The sequence below is a fragment of the Columba livia genome, chromosome 3 (genome assembly GCF_036013475.1).
Source record: "Columba livia isolate bColLiv1 breed racing homer chromosome 3, bColLiv1.pat.W.v2, whole genome shotgun sequence".
NCBI classification, from domain to species: domain Eukaryota; kingdom Metazoa; phylum Chordata; class Aves; order Columbiformes; family Columbidae; genus Columba; species Columba livia.
In genome coordinates, this window is record NC_088604.1 from 31,859,437 (window position 1) to 31,877,532 (window position 18,096).

Here is an 18,096-nt window from a genome sequence, read left to right on the forward strand (position 1 = left end):
GCCCGGGGCTCCCCCGGCAGCCCGCAGCCAGCCCGCAGCGCGGCTCCCCCGCCGCTGCCCGTCCCACGGCCGCCCCTGCCTCGGGAGAGACGGCAGCGCTGGCGGGACTCGGGCGAGCTCGCAGCCTCGACCTGAGGTGCGGAAACGTCGAGGAGGGCGTGAGGAAGACGGCGGTGCCGGGACCAACGCCGTGACCGTGCGGGACGAGCGAGGGGGGCGGCGGGGAGAGGCGCTGCCAGCCCGGGTCCCCGGCATGGGCAGTGGCAGTGGCAGCGGCAGGGGCAGGCAGCGCTGCCGCCCGTGAGGCAGCGGCGACGCGCCTCGGACTCCGCCTCACCGGCACCGAACTCCCTCCCTCCTCCCAGCGCCAGGCTCGCAGCGGCGGAGCATCTCGGCGGCGGCAGCACCCGCCCTTCCCGGCCGGCCCGCGGCGCGCACCGCCCCCCCCGCTCCCGCACGCAGCCCGCCAGCGGCGATCGGGAGCCTCCGCGCTACGGCACCCCCGCCCCGCACGCCCACCGCCGGGAGGATGGGCTGCGGGCGGCGGCACGGCAGCCCCCGAGCTCTCTGAAGCCGCGGAAACAAAGGGAGCAAGCAGCAGCAGCAGCAGCCGGGTCGGGGTGGATGCAAGCAACCATGAAAGGCTGGGTCTCCGCCTCCTCCGCTGCTGCCAGAGAGCTGCCGGCTGCTGCTGCTCGGAGGACTCCAGTGTGAAGGGGGCGGAGGAGAGGCTGGCTTGGTTTGCCGTGCAAAGGTAGAAGGTGTAAGGGAGAGGCGGAAAGAAAATGTCTTCTTCGGTGGGGCCCCGCGGCCCTCGCCCGCCCACGGTGCCCCCCCCGATGCAGGAGCTGCCTGACCTGAGCCACCTGACAGAGGAGGAGAGGAACATTATCATGGCAGTGATGGACCGGCAGAAAGAAGAGGAAGAGAAAGAAGAGGCCATGCTCAAGTAAGCAGACGCCAGTCATTCATTCATTCAGCCACTCATTCATGCGCCGATCGCCGGCGGGCGGGAGCGGGCGCTGCCACAGCGGGAGCCGGCCGGTGCCCGGGGCCGAGCGGCTTCACCCTGCTCGCCCGGCCGCCCCGCAGGGACCCGCTGCGGAGCCCGGGTCCCGCTCCGCTCCCGACCCACAACTTCCTCCTCCCCCACCCCAAGCTGCTCCTCCCGAGGCAGAGCTGCAGGGGGAACCCGGCACGGAGCCGGGACGGCGGCCCTCCCCGCCCCGAGGGAGCCAGCGGCGGAGGGCGGGCGAAGGGGCGGGCGGAAACCCCGCCATGGGGGTGAGGGGCGAGGTGGGATTCCTTTGGGGTCCCCAAAACCCCGCCTCTGTCAGGAGGGGCCGCTGGGTGGGGTTTCCCTGCGTGCGGGAGCCTCCGCGGCCGCTGTGCTGCCCCCGCCTGGCTCGGTCTCCGCTGCCGCCCACCGCGGGCTGAGGCAGCTGCCGCCCCCCGCCGCTCACCCGCTCCGTGCGCCCTGCGCCCCGCGCCCCCCGCCGCCGTCTCCGGCCCGCCCGTCGCCTGCTCCCGGGAGGGCAGGGGCGGGGAGACAGATCGCTGTGGGGACAGCAGGGCGTTCGTAATTAGGAAATAAATGCAATTAGTCGCTCTGCTCGTTGCGGAGGGGAAGCGTGCGTGCGTGCTGCCGGGACGGAGGGGGAGCGGGTTTATTCCTCTGCCGGCTGCACGGGGAGGGGTGCGGGGAGCGCGGGGTGTGTGTAGGTGCCATGTTTGGAAACCAGGTCCCCACAGCCTCTTTTGAACCTTTTCTCTCTCATCCCCCCACGCATCCTTGCCAAACAGCACATGTGACCACATTTTCTAGCCTCCGCCGTCAATAGGAGGCTTCAAACATAACGTTACCAAATTGCCTGCTGCGAGTGATGAGAATAAACAGATTGAAGCTCTGGCCTGTGGAGGAGAATCAGGGTTTCTCCTCTTATGACTACCCATCAGGCCTGTTCGCTGTGAGGGGGAGACAGTAGGAGAGGTGATTGCAATAGTGCAAACCTCTGACGTTACCTAGACCCTCCCTGCCACGGGAGGTGTATTCTTACCTCCCTGGGCGCGTACACCTGTGCTTGGAAGGGATGCTCTGAACGTGTGACGTGATCTGGGCAGTGTCGGAAATACCTGCTTGAGTGATGCAGGTGCCAGCTCTTCACTCTGGCCTTCCATGACCGATAGAGAGACTAAACCCCGCAGGGTCCCGGTTTCAGCCCCACGTGCTGTGTGTGGTGAAGATGGGACAGCGTTTTGGTGTATTCCTGTCTCTGTCCCTCCCCATCGGTGCCTGGCCCTGGATTTTTACAGGGGCTACTAGAGGCCATTGCAACGGTGGGTACTGAGGCCCAGCCACTAGTGATGCGTATCGCCAAGGAGCCAGCTGGGAGCATGGTGTTTGGACCTTGGTCCAAGATGAAGAGTTCCACTTGCTGTTGCTGTTCATTGCACTTGGGGTGTGGCTGGTCTCCAAGGTGGGGTGGTTGAAATGTTTTGTGAAGATGCAGTATACTGGTCAATGTGGGGAAATGTAAGTGAAGGATCCCTCCTCAGTTTCTATTTATCAAAAGAAAATTAAATAAAGGAGTAGCTCAAAGGCCATAAACTACGTTTATCCTTCTCCCATTCCTTGTCTTCCAGCACACCTACTTCCCTGTAAATATTTAGCTTTTATTCCATGAAGAAGATTACTGTTTCTGTGATGATGTCGAAGAGCAATACTGTAAATCTTACAGTCTCTGCAAGAATGAACTTTTGTTGGGAGAGATGGTAATTTCTCAGCCCTATTCTTGTTAACATGGGATGGAGGATAAATTTTACTTCTTTTTTTCCCTTTTTCTCTTTGGTATTGGCATTTCTGAATTCTGCACTGACACTTCATTTTTCTGTGAGATTATGGGAATCTTCAGTAGTTTTACTAAATGAATTTAGGACACTTTAAACATGATTTTTAGAAGAGGTCAAAAATTGTGCTTTGTGAATTCAACTTTAAATTACTTCATATTATCTTCAGAGGTTTGTGATACCCAGAGTTAAAAGTTTATTTCCTTATAACAGTTCTTTCATATCATGGGAACAAAAGTCCAGGCTCTCAATTGGTCTGAGAAATTGTGATTTTTAAATAGATTTTTTAATTCTTTAAATAAAGAGCCAGAAATTAATAGAAAATACATTGGGGAAACTTACGAACGTGTATACTCACTTCAGCTATATTGTTAGTTTTCAAAAATTAGATCACAGCAAATAATTTTCATAGGGTTTATGATTTGAATCTGCAAGAGTTCCACTAGATTTTCCGAGATTGTTTGCCTTTTCTATATGCTGAGCACTTACTTCCTTTATTGGACAAGAGTTAGACACATCTTTCTGGAAAGTAACCCTTAAAAGACTGGATTTTGAGACAAGAATTTACTTCCATAATTTTGTAGAGGTTTGTTACAAATGTACAATGGTGGTATCCAGATGACGCAGCTATATTGTAAAAGTTGTGTATTGTCACCATCGCTTCCTATTATTTTCAGTAAAAGCTTTTCTGATTATCCAAATGTCTCAGCAAAATACCCACCAGTTTTCTCTTAAAACCACCCGGCAGAGAAATGTTTCTGTCTGTAACACCCACACGCGCATCTGTAATATCCCCTGGAAGTGAAGTTGATCTATGTTGCAAACTGGGCTACCTGGGCCGATCAGCGGTTGGATACGTGCTGCGTCGTGGATCATAAGAGCTAAAAAAGGTGCAGCATTTCTCTCCTGTTCTGGATGTCCTGATACTTGGCAGTAAAAGTTACTAAAACAGTACTTGGCAGTTTTCCTTTCCAGAACTCCTCATGGCAGGAAACTGTGGGAAGAATTATTGGTTAAACTACTGTATTCTTCACATGATGCTTATAAAATTATAGATCCAAGGGAATTTGAGGGGTTTCTGTGAATAGACTATATGAATTTCAGGAGAAGTGGAAGAGATTAGGATCATAAGAAAAGAGGCTATGTGCCTCTCCTCTGGTCTGTACCTCCCTGTACTCCAGAGCCCTGATTCGGACTCTGAGCTAAAGCCCTTCTTGTAAACCCTCTCTGCCAGTCCCTGCTGACACAGCATGTACTGCAGCCTGCCAGCCGGGGAGCAGGGCTGCGGACAACGTGATGCTTCCGCTGCTTGCGCTGGAAAGTGACAGGAATGCATGCTTTGGTTTGATACCACCTGCTCGGTTCTTTCCAGGAATTTGCCTGATCTGCCAGTTTGTTGGCCCGCTGAGTTTCCTTCAGCAGTCTGGGGCTAAAGGAGCTTGTCACACCCATGGGGCAGAGGCATGCAACTTGCACTGGCTAGTGTGACTTTCTGTTTCTAGGTGTACCTGGTCAGTGGCAGAGACCTTGTCCTCCCCTCACCCCTCCAATATCAGAGTTCAAACTGCTGTGTGGCATTTGTGGAAAGGGAACAATCTGCTGTCCTATGACCTGTTGAATACCTTGGAAGAATGTGTTGAGGAGTTAGGCCTTTTGTGAAGGTTCCTGTTTTGCCTTTTTTTTTTATGAACAGGTGCACCTTGGCATGAGGAGCACTTCAACATTAGGCAATTGCTTTGAAATTGCCTTTACATCCAGAGATCGGTTTTGCATTCATGCTGTAATGGGGATGGTGTGACTAGGTACTTCTGAGAACATGCCTGTGCCCTCGTGCAGTGAAGTGCAACCCCAGGCTGCTGTATGGCGATGAAGACTCAAATCCACATAAGCACTTCGATGCTTATCTGGCACTAAGTAGAAACTGAGACACCTTGAGTGCAGTCCACAAAATCTTTTAGTAATGGTGCACCTGAACAGCTGGGTGTTCCTGTGCATCCAGGGCATATAGGGTAAGAGCATGTGGGTGCCTTGGCTACTGAATTGCTTGCTGTCTGTCTTATACCTAAGCCTGGTTGGGAGTCACAAACTATGCAGTCATATGCTTAAGCCCTCTGAAAGAACTGATGCTAATACAGTACCTCTGTAATGCATATTGATACTCAGTGCTGAACTCAAAGTGCTGTTGTCACAGCGGTGACTGCCTTCCTAACATATAGGGGACAGGCAGTGTTACATTTTAAAGGAAAAATAGTTTAGAAGTTTAGGGTGTGCATTCAAACACTGGATAGCCTGAAACAACTATATTGTTTGTGGTTACAAGGTACCTTGAAGTAAAACAACCCCATTTAATATACAGCAAATTTCAATAACAGACAAAGCACAGAACCATCTGTATTTATATGTGTGTACTTAAGCTGGAGTTTATGTGCAACCGTGTGTCTTACCTGATCTGGTTAGTTAAGTACTAAGTGTAAACCACGGCAGCTGTGAACACAGCTGGTTGAATTCCAGGTCTGTTCTCCCATGGACAGCCCAAAGGGTCCACACATTGGGACAGCCAAAGTACTTTTCTCCAGCTCTGGTGTAACAGTAGCTTATCAAAGGGAGAATAGCTATAAATCATCCTTAGATAAATTTGGCCAGAAATTAGAAGAAGGTTCCTAGTTACCATGGCAGTCATTTTCTGGAGCAAATTTGAGTGGGGACAAAAGCTCTTACTACACTTCTAAAGGGATTTAACAAGACTCTGAAAGAGATTGTTTGCCAAGGTAGTGGCAATAGTAGGAAGGTTAAATCAGAGACATAGGATGTTCTTTGTAGTTTTGTAACTCTAATTGAGTAGCTTCAGTAGAGATGCTAGCAGGTACTTGAAACCTTCCCAGATCTTAAGACAGTTATTTTAAGATTTGCTATGGGAGTGGCAGTTAATAATTAGGGGAAAATTCATCCTGCCACCCTATTTTGATCATCTAGTGTGGTACACAAACTTGACTTCAGTAGAATTCAGGTCTCTAGAATCAACAGGGATATTGGAGCTACTCAGTTTTTGGGGCTGCCAAATCCTGAAGTCACTTGAGTTGGTGAGAATCTGTTTCAGAGATTGCAAGATAACCCCTATGTGTGCATCTGGAAGCTTCCAGCATGAACTACTAGCTTTGTAACTCTGAACATTAACAGGCTGGACGGGACACATGTGCTCTTAACTGGTTTCATGGAGACAGTTTGTTTCCCTCTCCATTTCTAACACTCGGACCACACCTAACATTGTCAGAAAACCTTGAATATTGCTCAAAGCACAGTGGCAGCTGGCGCCATCTTTATTTTCTGTAGTACTTATGGGCAAAATCAGGAAGTAGGGTTCCAAGACCTTGTTAGCCTGGATGCTATAAATACCCTGACAGTAATTGTCCTTCCATAAAGAGTAGGGAAGGGAGAGGTAGGATCATTCTTCATCCCTTCTATTGAAATGGGGCCACTTTGTAGAAATAAAAGCAAGAGTCAAGGGGCCATCATGAGGTAGTCTGTCTTTTTCCTCTCTTTAGGATAAAGGATCTAAAGCCTATCTTTAATCTCACTGAGAAGAAAAATGAGGAATCAAGAGTTCTGGGAACTGGTTGTGCATTTGGCACCAAGGAATTAAAGGATAAAATAAACAATACCAAGACACCTTTTTCTGCGTCAGACTCCCTCTTGCTTCTTGTTTCCATCGTCCCATGAATCTCACTTTCTGTGGAGTGGAGCAGGAGGAATGGAGGATGCCCTCACCTCTGCTGCTTGAAAACCTTTATTTCCTCCTTTGTATAGAAGGGGGTTTGGAACCACCATGTTTCAGGCTCTGTGGTGGAGCAGGGAGCAGAGTCCAGGTTGCTTACTGTGTGCGTGGGTGGTCTAAGCCCCTGGAATCTCCCAGACAAACTTAGAACATTGTCTTTCACCTCTTCTGGCAGTGCCAGCTCTGGTCCTGACACTTGAGTACACCGATCCATGGTGAAACAATTTTAGCGCTGGAGGACTGCAGGAGTCTGGATATTGTCTAGTGCAACCCCCTACTCAGAGCAGGGCCACCTACAGCTAGTAGCCCAGGACGGTGTGTATGCAGATGGCTTTTGAACATCTCCAAGGGTGGAGACTCCACAGCCTCTCTGGACAACCTTTTCCAGTGCTCAGCCATCCCCACAGTAAAAAGTGTTTCCTGATGTTCCTATGGCACCTCCTGTGTTTCAGTTTGTTTCCATTGCCTCTGTTCCTGCCCCTGGGCACCTGTGAGAAGAGTTTGGCTCTGTGTTCTTTACTCCTCCCCACTGGGGATCTGTACAAATTTTTAAGATCCTCCTGAGCCTTTTTGTTCTTCAGGTTGAACAATTCCCACTCATTCTTTCCTTATGTGACGTGCTCCAGTCCCTTAACTGTCTTTGTGGCCCTTTGCTGCACTCGCTCCAATATGTCCTTGCATTTCTTGTACTGAGGAGCCCAGAACTAGGCTTAGCATCCAGATGTAGCTTCACCAGTGCCGAGGCAGAGAGGAAAGATCACCTCTTTTGATCTACTGGTAATCCTTTTCCAGTGTAGCCCAGGGTGGTGTTGGTTGTCTTCGCTGCAGTGGCACATTGGTGGCTCATGGTCAGCTTGAATCCTCAGTTGCTTCTCTGCAGAGCTTCTTTCCATCTGGTTGCCCCCCAGCATGTACTGGTGCATGGGATTATTCCTCTCCTCATGCAGGACTTGGCATGTCTGTTTGTTGAATGTTTTAAAGCTTAAGAGGGAGATCAGTGTCTAATGTGTTCTCAAATCAGTCTGAATCATTCAGGGGAAGAGTTGCTTGTGGTCACTGCTTCCAGCCCCTTTCTCTTTACTGCCCAAGGTCCTCACTCAGGGAAGGAGAGAGAGAATTGAGCAGTGCAGAAACTATTATTGCCTTTCGGGCAATGAAAACATCAGAAAGAGTTTAACAGCATTTGAGGCTTCAAGTTTTCACCACTCTGAGAGGGCAGGTATGTCCAGAAATGTCCTGATTAAAGGAGAGAACTGTGATGACCTCAGAATTGCAAGGAGGGTTTTCATGATTTTTAGGAAATTTCAGAGAATTGATAGTGATTTTTAAGCAGGAAGGTGGACTTAGTCCAAGGAGACTACTATATGTAGTAAAAATGTATTTACAACTGTATGCAGTCATGTGGTAAGGCAATTATTATATGAGACACTCACTGTCTGTTCTACTGAGGGTCCATTTTACTGCCAAGGCAGGAGCAGGAGACTGTCTGCAGACAACAGCAGATTCATGGGAATTTCCTCAAAAGCTATAGAAGAGCGGGAGGTGGTAGGGGATGACAGGCAGTAATAAACATCCCGACCACGTTCTAGACATGGGCTTCAGAACAGCGTATGTTGAAATTTCAAAAGGTTCGAAGTGCAAGCTTCTATCCAGAGCTCTTTCCTGGTCCCAGTTTCAGTGGTTTTATTGAAATACACAAGGCATTATTTCTGTGCATGCATCTTCCCACGTGATTCTCCACTTGATACAAGGAGCCTTCAAAGCTTCATGCCTGGCTTTGCCTGACATTGCACTAATGCTTTCTGACCGAGAAGTCTGTGAGTCTACAAATACATGGACGTGCCCTGCAGAAGGGTGAAGACAAATAATGGGTGAAAGAACATGATCTCTGGGCAGGAACTTCTCAAAGTACGAAGTTGTTATAAACCCAGATCTTAAAAGGAATTATGCAGAAGAGGCTTCTTCTCTAGTGGGTTAAAGTACCCCCCATGGGTTATTTTTATGGAAGATAAAAGAAGGAGAAGAAGATTCAGAGAGACTTGAAATTCTCAATCTCATCAATGCCCTTTTATTTCTAAAGACTTGTGAAAAATTTTTTGCATCCTTGGTTACAAGGAAGCAACTAACAAAGATGTAGCGTGCTTCTTTCATCAGGAGGTTACTAAGTATTTTAAGACTTGAACTTAATACCTTAAGGAAAGGCTATTTAAAAATACTGCTGCCCTTGTATTCAAGTTTGCTGGGATGCAGGTGTTACTGAAGGTGGAAAATGACAAAACCAAAATTTCATTTTTGGTTGCCCATAGTTAGAGCTACTTTTACCTTCTCCTCTGCTCTACCCACTGATGCCCACTGCATTTGTTTTCTCCTCAGGCCTACCAGCTTTAATTAGTAGATGCTGGCATGAAATTACATTTTGGGCAAAAAAGCTTGAGTTTGAACCTACTTCCCAGTGATAATAAAACATATAAGAAAAATCTTACAAAATCAGTTACAAACACAGACTGGTTTCATTCTGATTTTTGGAAATACTTGCATATAATTTACAGTTACTGGAATGATTTACACCTGATCAGGGCTGTGTGATTTACCCCAGTCAGATCGAAATATTGGATCTGTAAGGATGCTGATAGCTTATCAGATATCTGCATCTGTCTAGAGTTATAATTGTTTTATTCCTTCTTTTATACTTCACAGAAACGGTAAAATATTATGCAATGTTTATGGTGTTGCCTGGTTTTGGAATCTAGGCAGTAAATGTTAGTCAGAATTATTTTTGGTTTTCACAACAAACGGCAGAAAAGAATACCACAATCAGTTTGCTTTAATAGCTGCTCAGGTAAGACAATTTGCACAAGGTGATAGGGTAGCATTGCAGTTCTTTGTACTTATAACTGAAGTAATCATCCTCAAAATTTGATTGCATATCAGATACTTAATGTCCAGAGAGAGTATGAAACAAGAAAACCATGTTCCAAATATATTTTCTGGCACTGTAACGAAGGCAAGGAAAGCTAGTTGCAATTTTCAGAATAATGGCACACACAAAACCATTCATACACTTGGTGTTTCAGAGGCACAAAGAGACACAGCACAATGAGTAGCTGTTTCCAGACAGTTCTAGATTGAATTAGAACATCTATTTGTACATTCATTTCTGAGTTTGTTCACATCAGGTGTGTCTTATTTTCAGTGTCAGGACTTTGTGCAGCTTATGATAAGCATTGTTAAAACTATTGAAGGTAGGGAAGCGTGTCTGTGTATGATTTTTTCAGATATCTGTAATAAAAATGGGTAGTGTTTGAAATATCCTATTTTTTTTTTGGTCCCTCTTTCCTGTATTAGGCCCTCTTGGAATCACTGAAGATCAGTGTATGTCCTGAGGGTTGCTTTTTGGTCAGGATTAAACTCAGCAGACAGAGCTAGGCTTTTTAGTGAAGACAGTGGTGGTTCTAGCAAATTAAGTGTTTGAAATTTTGAAGATCTGGGATGTAACCAAAGAATAATTTTCTCTGTATTTTTGGCTTTAGATAAACACCAAATTCTAGTTAGAATGGTGGTTTAAATGCCTTGCATCAAAATACAGTTATTTACTTTAAGGTCCTTAATTGAGAGTTATTTTTGTAAACTTCGTTATGTGAAATTTATTAAGACATTGCTCATGAATGGCACACAGCCCAACCACGCTGTTTTAGTTTAAGTACTATTATATTGCAGAGAAAAAGTCTACTACCCTTCTAGCAAGAAACAGAGTGCTCTGTTCTGAGAATTGCTAAGGGAAGTCTTCACATGCTTGAATGACCTAAGCGTGAAGTGTGTTCTCAAGCGTTTCTCTTGATTACCAATACTGCATACTCTGAATTGACCAAACAAAGAAATTATGTACCCAAAAGTCTGTCTATCTGTTATATTAGCAGGCCTAATAAAAGATTCTACATTTTTTTCACAGGCCTAGTTTGGTCTATGAGCCTAAAAAGCATTACACATTTTGTAGCCCCTGCTCATGAAGATTTTGTCTACATTTTTGTAAAACATTTAATCTAAAGTATTTGAATGTACTGTAAGGCTTCAAAATCCTATCAATAAACTAGGAATTCGTGATATTGATACATCATTCTCTTTCCAGATATTTAGCAAACTTACAGTCCTATATTATGCAAACAATCCAAAGATTTAACTATAAGCGATTTGCATCAGCGTGTATTAATCATATGGAAATATTCTACAGATCAAATGACTTGTAATAGGACTTTTGAGAGAAATGATGAGTCGTTTATGTAACAAAAGGCTATTTTGGAACTAGATGACTGAAAATGTTTAGTTGTGTTTTTAGCCATGATTGGTTAGTCTAACTCTTTCCTTTTGAGAATTCCATTGGTCTTGGAAAAAGCATAGTAGCTGTCTGAGCTTTCTATTCTCTTTTCTTTACACAATTTCTTTAGCACTTGCATGTACTAAGAAAGCAGTCAGTGTAGTTTTTCATTTCTATTAATTATTCTCTAGTTTTTTAATTAGCCTTTCATATGAAGTTATTTTCAAAATAAAGTCATTGCACTTTTTCATATTTACAGTATTAACTTTAGAATAATTTTGACATTTGACATCAGGAGACTAAATTTTGTACTGATTAAATTAAATTGCACAGATGTAGATGAAAACAATGTGAAAGTTTGAACAGTAAAAAGACATGAACAATCTATGAGTATTTTAGTTACGTTAGGTGATCAGTCTCCTTAATATTGTTGTTTATTGCAAAAATTTTAACATTGCATGGCAAACTTCAGCCCTACAGTTTAATGTTCTGCTGGCTGTGTGGTTTTAGCTATAGATGTAGAACAGGAAGGCAGCTGGTTGATGGAGTGCGTGGTGCTTGAGGCTACGCAGTTGAGAAGAAAGGACAGAATTTAGGAGAACTCTAGATCATCCTAGTTTAACTCTATTGATTTTGGCCCTGGATGCCACCTGCAAAATATCAAGACGGTTGAGAATGAGATGAGATTTTGTGTGTGTATTTGTGCTCATGCCTAAGAATATGGAACCAGGCTGCACAGAAATACGTACAAGTTGTTTTATGGACTTTAATTGCAACATTAGGTTCTTTAGTATCACTTAAAATATGTAGAGTGCATTGGTGAAATTTGATGAGGAGCTGAAAGTTTGGAACGGTTTTACCTGCAGTCATATTATGGGGACAGGTGACACAGCTGAAAAAGTTGCTGCCATGGACCCCTAAAACATTGTATTGTGCTTGTGTTGGGTTTGGTTAACTTGGGTGAATCTCTGCCTTGGAACAAGTGCCACTGGAAGCACATCTGTTAACTGGAGTATGACTTAAGTGTTGTTGAGTGTGTTTAGATGGGATATGTCCCTGTACGTCTTGTATTTTGCAGAAAGCAGCACATTTTTCTCAAATGCATTCAATAGCTGTTTAGTTACTCCCCAAGCTTTAGGGCAAACAGAAAAGTGAAACCAAGGCATAGCTACCTACATTTTTAAAACAAACAATCAAGCAAAAAACATTTATCACTAGTGGTTCGTAAGTGTATCTATATTTTTAAAAATTACATTTTGTTGTGTATACCGCTGATTTCCTGCAGTCTTAATTGCATATTTTGTTTTCTCCAAAAAGCTCTTTTTCAATATACTCATAGAAACGAACTATATTCACTCAGAGGTGGAGATTGCAGAGCTGTATTAATTGTTTCTGATAGTGTATATGTAAAAAGTGTGTAAATTTCCTTGAGATTAAATGCACAGTACATTTTTCTTATATTTCAGAGCAAAATTAGATATTGATTTTTTTTAATGAGAAATCTATTCTAAGAATATAGACCCTCACCAACATATTATGGTTCTTGTATTTTGTGTTTTTAGATGATTTGATATTGATCGTGCTTTTTACATTTAAAAGCTCTCACATTTATAAGCTAAATCTCTTCATAATTTTTTTTTTTTTTTGTAAAACTACGTTAGCTTAAAGCAAAACATCCTCCCTTAAAATAGTGTCTTTCAAACAATTATAGCACTCACTGTGAGATAACTTCCACCAGGAACTGTTTGGATTGGAGTGACCAGCTGAGGGAATCAGCAGTGAATTTACAGTTTCGTTCACCTGTGGAGTTTCTTTTTCTGATGGCGATGATGCAAGTTCTAAGCTTGTCCCTGTCTGAACACGTCTTGTCTCTGACATGTCCATGTGGAAAAGCAGCTGGGGAGTTCTGGTTACATTGGCAGATGAGACCATGCGCTTCCTTCATCCAACCAAGGTGGTCCAATTCTTTCTTTCCTGGTATTTATCCTGTATGGGATCAAAAGTAAAAAAGCTGGGGTTTTCTTTGAGGTAAAGTAAAATGAATGAAGTTGACAATATGAGGGAAGAATCTAGAGGAGAATGGCAGCAACAGCAGTGCTTCGTGTTATGAAGGGGTTTGTCCTCTTTATTTTTCACAGGTTGGTGTTTGGCAATGCTTTCAGCTCTCTCCTTGCAGAATTTATGGTCAAGTGTGCTTTTTTCTTTTTGCATTTAAGCGTTTGCCATATTTCTCTGAAATCAAGACCTTTTCAGAGTGATTCATGGTTTCTGTCACCTTCTGTTGGGTTACTGCAACATATTGTACATGGGATTACCCTCGACGACCATCCTGTTGATCTCATACTGTGCCTTTTTACTTTTCCCTCTGCTTCCTGTTGCACATATTTCAGCCTAAAGCAGAGCTCTCCTTCCCATGTGTTGGTAGAAGAATGGAAGTTAACTGAGACTTGAGAGCTTTCTGGCCCTAAATTTGAGAGCTTTCTATGAAAGCCAAAGTTTAATGAACTTTCTGGGAGGGCAGCTTGCTCGTTATGTGAAAGTCGCAGAGGTGGAAAGGAACTAATCTTCCTGGCAATGTACTTAATGGCATGAAATACCAGGTGTTAAATTTTGAAGACAGGCCCTTGCATGTCTGGCATTCATAAATAAACCAAGAAAATCAATAAATGACTTCGGCAACTGCCACCCTTTTGACTTCCTTGTCAGAGGCCGAGAACTGAATGAACAAGAAAATTAAAAGTGTTTTCCCTGAAGGAAAAGGAAAAGTAGTTTTTCCTTCAGGCTAAAGCTGAGGCCACTGAGAGTATGGGAAAGGTTTTTTTTTTTTCTGCTATGTTACCACAGCTTGTCTGAATTTAACAGCCTGCAGTTTTTTATATTGTGAATCTATACTCTTCTTATTTCATATCAAGAGGTTTGTCCTTCAGAGAGCTGCACCCCCGGGCTGTCAGCCTCGTATTTTTTATTAGTTCCCAAAATATTTTTTGTTACATTTTGTAGACCTGAAAAGTATTATTACTGTCTGTTCACTAGAAGACAGTTCAGATTATGCCCCATAACACTGTGGTGCTTCCCACTTTAATTCTAGACCAATTTATGGCATGTGTGTCTTTGTCTCATAATGTATTTTTCATTAAGGCTTTCAACTTTACTTACTTCCAGATATTTAAATGATTGTGGTTACACTGATGTATATTACTTATATATCTTACCCATTATATGCAACATAAGCAGTACATCAGACTTCAATCTGTAATATTTTAGGAACACGTGCAGTTTTTTCTTTTTCCTCATTCCAGATATTATAATCATGCTATTGATAAAATCTAAGACAAATCAAGTTGAGCTAAAGAGCCATTCTATACATATTAAATTGCATTTCTGTTTAAGGTGGGCTTCCTGCAAAACTGTAAGGATGCCCCGGTGTAGTTCAGTGCAAATGTCATGCTCGGTTCATAAAGTGTTGGTAAGAGGACAAGCTGTGGTGGGTGTTCAGAGGTGCGAAGCACTGCCCGGTTGTGGCAGAGGGTCGGTCTGTGCTGTCCCTGGGCTGTGGTGACGGCATGGAGGGAATGTCATTGTCTATACACAGGTATCTGCTGCTGTTTGGGATGTCTACTGGTGCCCTTCCTTGTCTTCAGGAGGGAGGGGAGGAAAGGGTGGGCAGCTGGCTGCTATTTTAAACCAGGTTTTGCAGCAGGGAGTGGAGGGAGCTCCGGAGCGGGTGGTGGTTTCCGTGGCTGGCGGGCACGGATCTCCCTTGGGCACACCATGGGTGGGTATTTCCTCTGCTGGAAGCGGTCCCTGGGCCATCTGGGTTTCATTGCTGGACATAGACGGCCATGACAAAAGCTTCAGCTCAGTCGCTGCATCTGATTGTGTTTTCAGACATGTACAACAGCCTGACACTTTCTCCAGATCCCTCCTGTGGGACTTTTGAGATCGCTATCTTTCCTTTGGGGATCTCTCATTTCTCAATAATGTTATGGCTAGTGAGGTAAAAGCATGTTTCTCCCCACATGAGAAGCAGTACCTTTTGAATGTGAATTATCATTAAACTGCCATCAATGAAAATGCAATACTTCGATAAAATTCTTATTTCATTTTATTGTGTTAAACCCAAGTCTCATGCTAGCTAAAGTGTTTTGAATCTCCTCACAAGGTAAACACCAGATTCATGAGAAAATACAACAAAATGGTTGGCATTTTGCATTGTGCTGGCAAGGCTATTTAATAGAAAAACTATGGTTGCTTAGTTGCCGTGGGAGAGGAGAAATGAGGAGAGGAGAAATAAGAGCCTTGTGACGGACAGCAGAAAAGAGGAAAATGTGTAGCTAGTGAGCTGGAAAGTGTAAAGTGTAAGAAAGTATACATCCCCTAAGGCACAAAAAGTGGGACTTAGAGGGCATAGAGACGGGTCTGTGGGCATCATACAGAGGAGGAGTATCTGACAGGGAGAGATGTGAGAAGAAGGCTGGAATTATCTGGGGTGGGAGCCTGGAAGTCGGCTGTGAGTGATGCAGCTGCCTGTTCGTCTAGTGCAGAACAAGCGTAAAATAGTAGTTCTGTGCACTGAGAACTGGCTAATGAAAAGTGATGGATCCTTTGGTAGCAGACCTGGGACTTGTGTATTTATGTGTCTCTTTCACTTTGGGTTTGAACTGGAGATGGTTAAGCACACAAATCAGGGGGAGGTGAACGTTTATTTTCAGTGTGAAAATAAATAAATGAGAAGGCAATAGAAAGTGCAAAAGGTTCAGAAATGCTCAGGGTGTGAGCCAGCCTCATGAAGGCTGTGAAGAGATGGGTCTGAGTCCTTAGGTTAGAACACTCGGGGCTTGGCAGAGCTGCCTTCCTGGGTCTCGGCAGACTTGGATGGTACAGCGAGAAACACAGGGTAGCTTGACCGAAGAAGAAACTGGATACCTCGGTGCATTTGAATTCAACATGTGAGAAAATCAGCATTTTGTAGTATTACCTAATTGCTCTTGCGCTGCCCCCAAGCTTCTCCTTGAAAGGTAGGTCCCTGTAAGAAGTTTGATCTGGTTTAACAAGGAGAGTGGTTAAGCCTCCTCCTTGTTTGTAGCAGAGGACTTGGAAACCCGGCTCAGCCACATTTAAGAGTTCCTAAACCTGACAGTAGTAACGCTAATTATTATTGTTCAAAACATTTTGCTCTGTTAACTCAGTCTTAGAATTTTGAAGGCCTTTGACTATTTGGAATTTGCTTGCTACTTACAAGATGAGTGCTTTCCCTGGTTAGGAAAGGGTGCCTGCTGTTACAGGAGCTGGATGACTGGGTTGTGGAAAGGCCCCACACCAGGAGTTTACCTTCCTAACAGAGTAAGCAGACAAAAGGGAGATCAGGTATAAAGAGCACGAGTAGATATTCTGTAGGGCAGCACTAAGTGCTGTGTTAGTCTCAAGGTTTGTAGGCAGGGTGCCATGTCCCCTGTGTCTGTCCAGCCTTATCATCTCCAGCCTGACATATTGGAGGTTGTGTGCATGTACATATTAATCTGTGCAGGCTTGGTGCCTGAGGGAATGGTGTGTGTTTGTGTGGTTTTGTTTTTAATTAAAGGTGGCATCTCTGCTTTCTGGGTGGGTGAAGAGTGGAGCTAAAAGGAATCAGCTAAATGGAAAGAAAAAGCAGTAAGGGATGTTGAAGTTTGAGGCGAGGGTGCTAAAAGACCAAGCAGGAGAGAAGAAAAGTGAACAACCATGGCAAAGAGATCGCTGTACAGCAGAGACCTTAATCAAAACCACAAGAAGTGCTCTGCATGTGTAAAGATCCCTGCTTTGCTGAATCAACAGCTACTCTTGGCTTGGAAATCTGCCTGGTACTTTTGTGTAGTTTTTCCCCAGTACCACACTCCGTTGGGTAGGGATAACATTTTGGTCCCTCGGCAGCATGTGGAGATCTCCCTGGTATGCGTGTGTGTGGCTGTGCCTATGCATGCATATTATATATAGTAATATAGGAAACAGCATTAGAAAACTTTGCTCCGGTATTTAAGATGAGCCACATAGGGGCATAATCTCATAGGCTGCATAGTGTGATTTGGGATGAGCAAACACTAAGGTAGGCAGTCTTGTTTTACTCCCTGGGTTCTTTGGTATCAGGGGCCTGTTGGGCTGCTCCTAGCACTGATCCCACCACCTGCAACATCTGGCTATTGCTCTCTGCGTTTTCTCCAGTGGCACAATTGAAAGGGAGGAGAGAGAGGAAACAGCACCTAAATCTTGTTGAAGTTGTGTAGAAGTCTCTGCCTTGCACCATCTGATCCTCGGAAACAGCTAGAAAGGGGAAGAGGAGCATTTTCAGCTCTTTATTGCCCTTTTTTCTCAATGTAGAGGAGGACTCTGATGAGTTACAGTATGAACCTTATTTTCACAATTAAAGATTGTCACACAGTAATACTGTGGTTAACACAGAACTAAACCTTGACTCTCCTGGGCTGGTCTAGGTCTTTCTTTTCTAGATATTGGAGGAAGTAATGAGTTTTCCAAACTGTGATGAGAAACAGGTAAGCAGTAGTGTCATCTTGTACCTTGGCAGGCAGAAAATGGATCTGAAAGAGGCAAAAAAGTGTATCAGTGCTACATTTGGGAGGGGTGACTGCAGCAGACAGTTTTGCACTAATCTTGAGTTTTAAGCTGTTTCGGATGGCCTTAAGGATAGAAGGGTGTGGACATAATGTGAAACAGGTGTCTCCCTCAGTGTGCTTTGCAAAGGATGCACAATGAAATCTCAAACTGCAATGCATGTATCATGTCATCACAGCTACTGCTACTGCAAATGCTACTGCTCACAGGCTGCTGCTGGCCAGAAGTGTGCACACAAAGTGGCAGGAAAAAAGAAAAAAAAAAAAAAAAAGGTGGGGGAGAAACAGAGAGACATAGGTAAGTAGATTTGCTGGGGAAGAAGATTGAGAGAATGAGGATATCCTGGGGCTTGTTCTGAGGAAAGAGAAGGGTATTTCAAATCTCCAATATGTTGTAGATTGGGACTGACTGTTTTGTGTTTCTTCACCAAAATACAAAATAAGCACTCTTGATAGGAACAAAATTTTGACATCAGCTATTTGGCTTATCAAGTGGTGACTTGCTTCCATACCAATGTGTGTCTGCTAATTTTGAAATTCAGAGTTTCAAGAAGTCAAGA

General features: G+C 44.5%; 1 protein-coding gene across 47 annotated transcripts in view; it reads left to right on the forward strand.

Annotated features, from left to right (window-relative positions):
• Window positions 1-279: 279 nt before the first annotated feature.
• RIMS1 (regulating synaptic membrane exocytosis 1) overlaps window positions 280-18,096 on the forward strand; it is a 314,448-nt gene continuing 296,631 nt past the window's right edge. For 7 of the 47 annotated variants that reach the window (XM_065056274.1, XM_065056277.1, XM_065056276.1 and 4 more), the window contains exon 1: window positions 288-949. In XM_065056274.1, the coding sequence (XP_064912346.1) occupies window positions 786-949 (164 nt within the window). In that variant the 5' untranslated portion in view covers window positions 288-785. Of the gene's footprint in view, window positions 950-18,096 lie in introns of all 47 variants that reach the window. The other 40 variants (XM_065056262.1, XM_065056263.1, XM_065056254.1 and 37 more) reach the window with 15 other exon arrangements.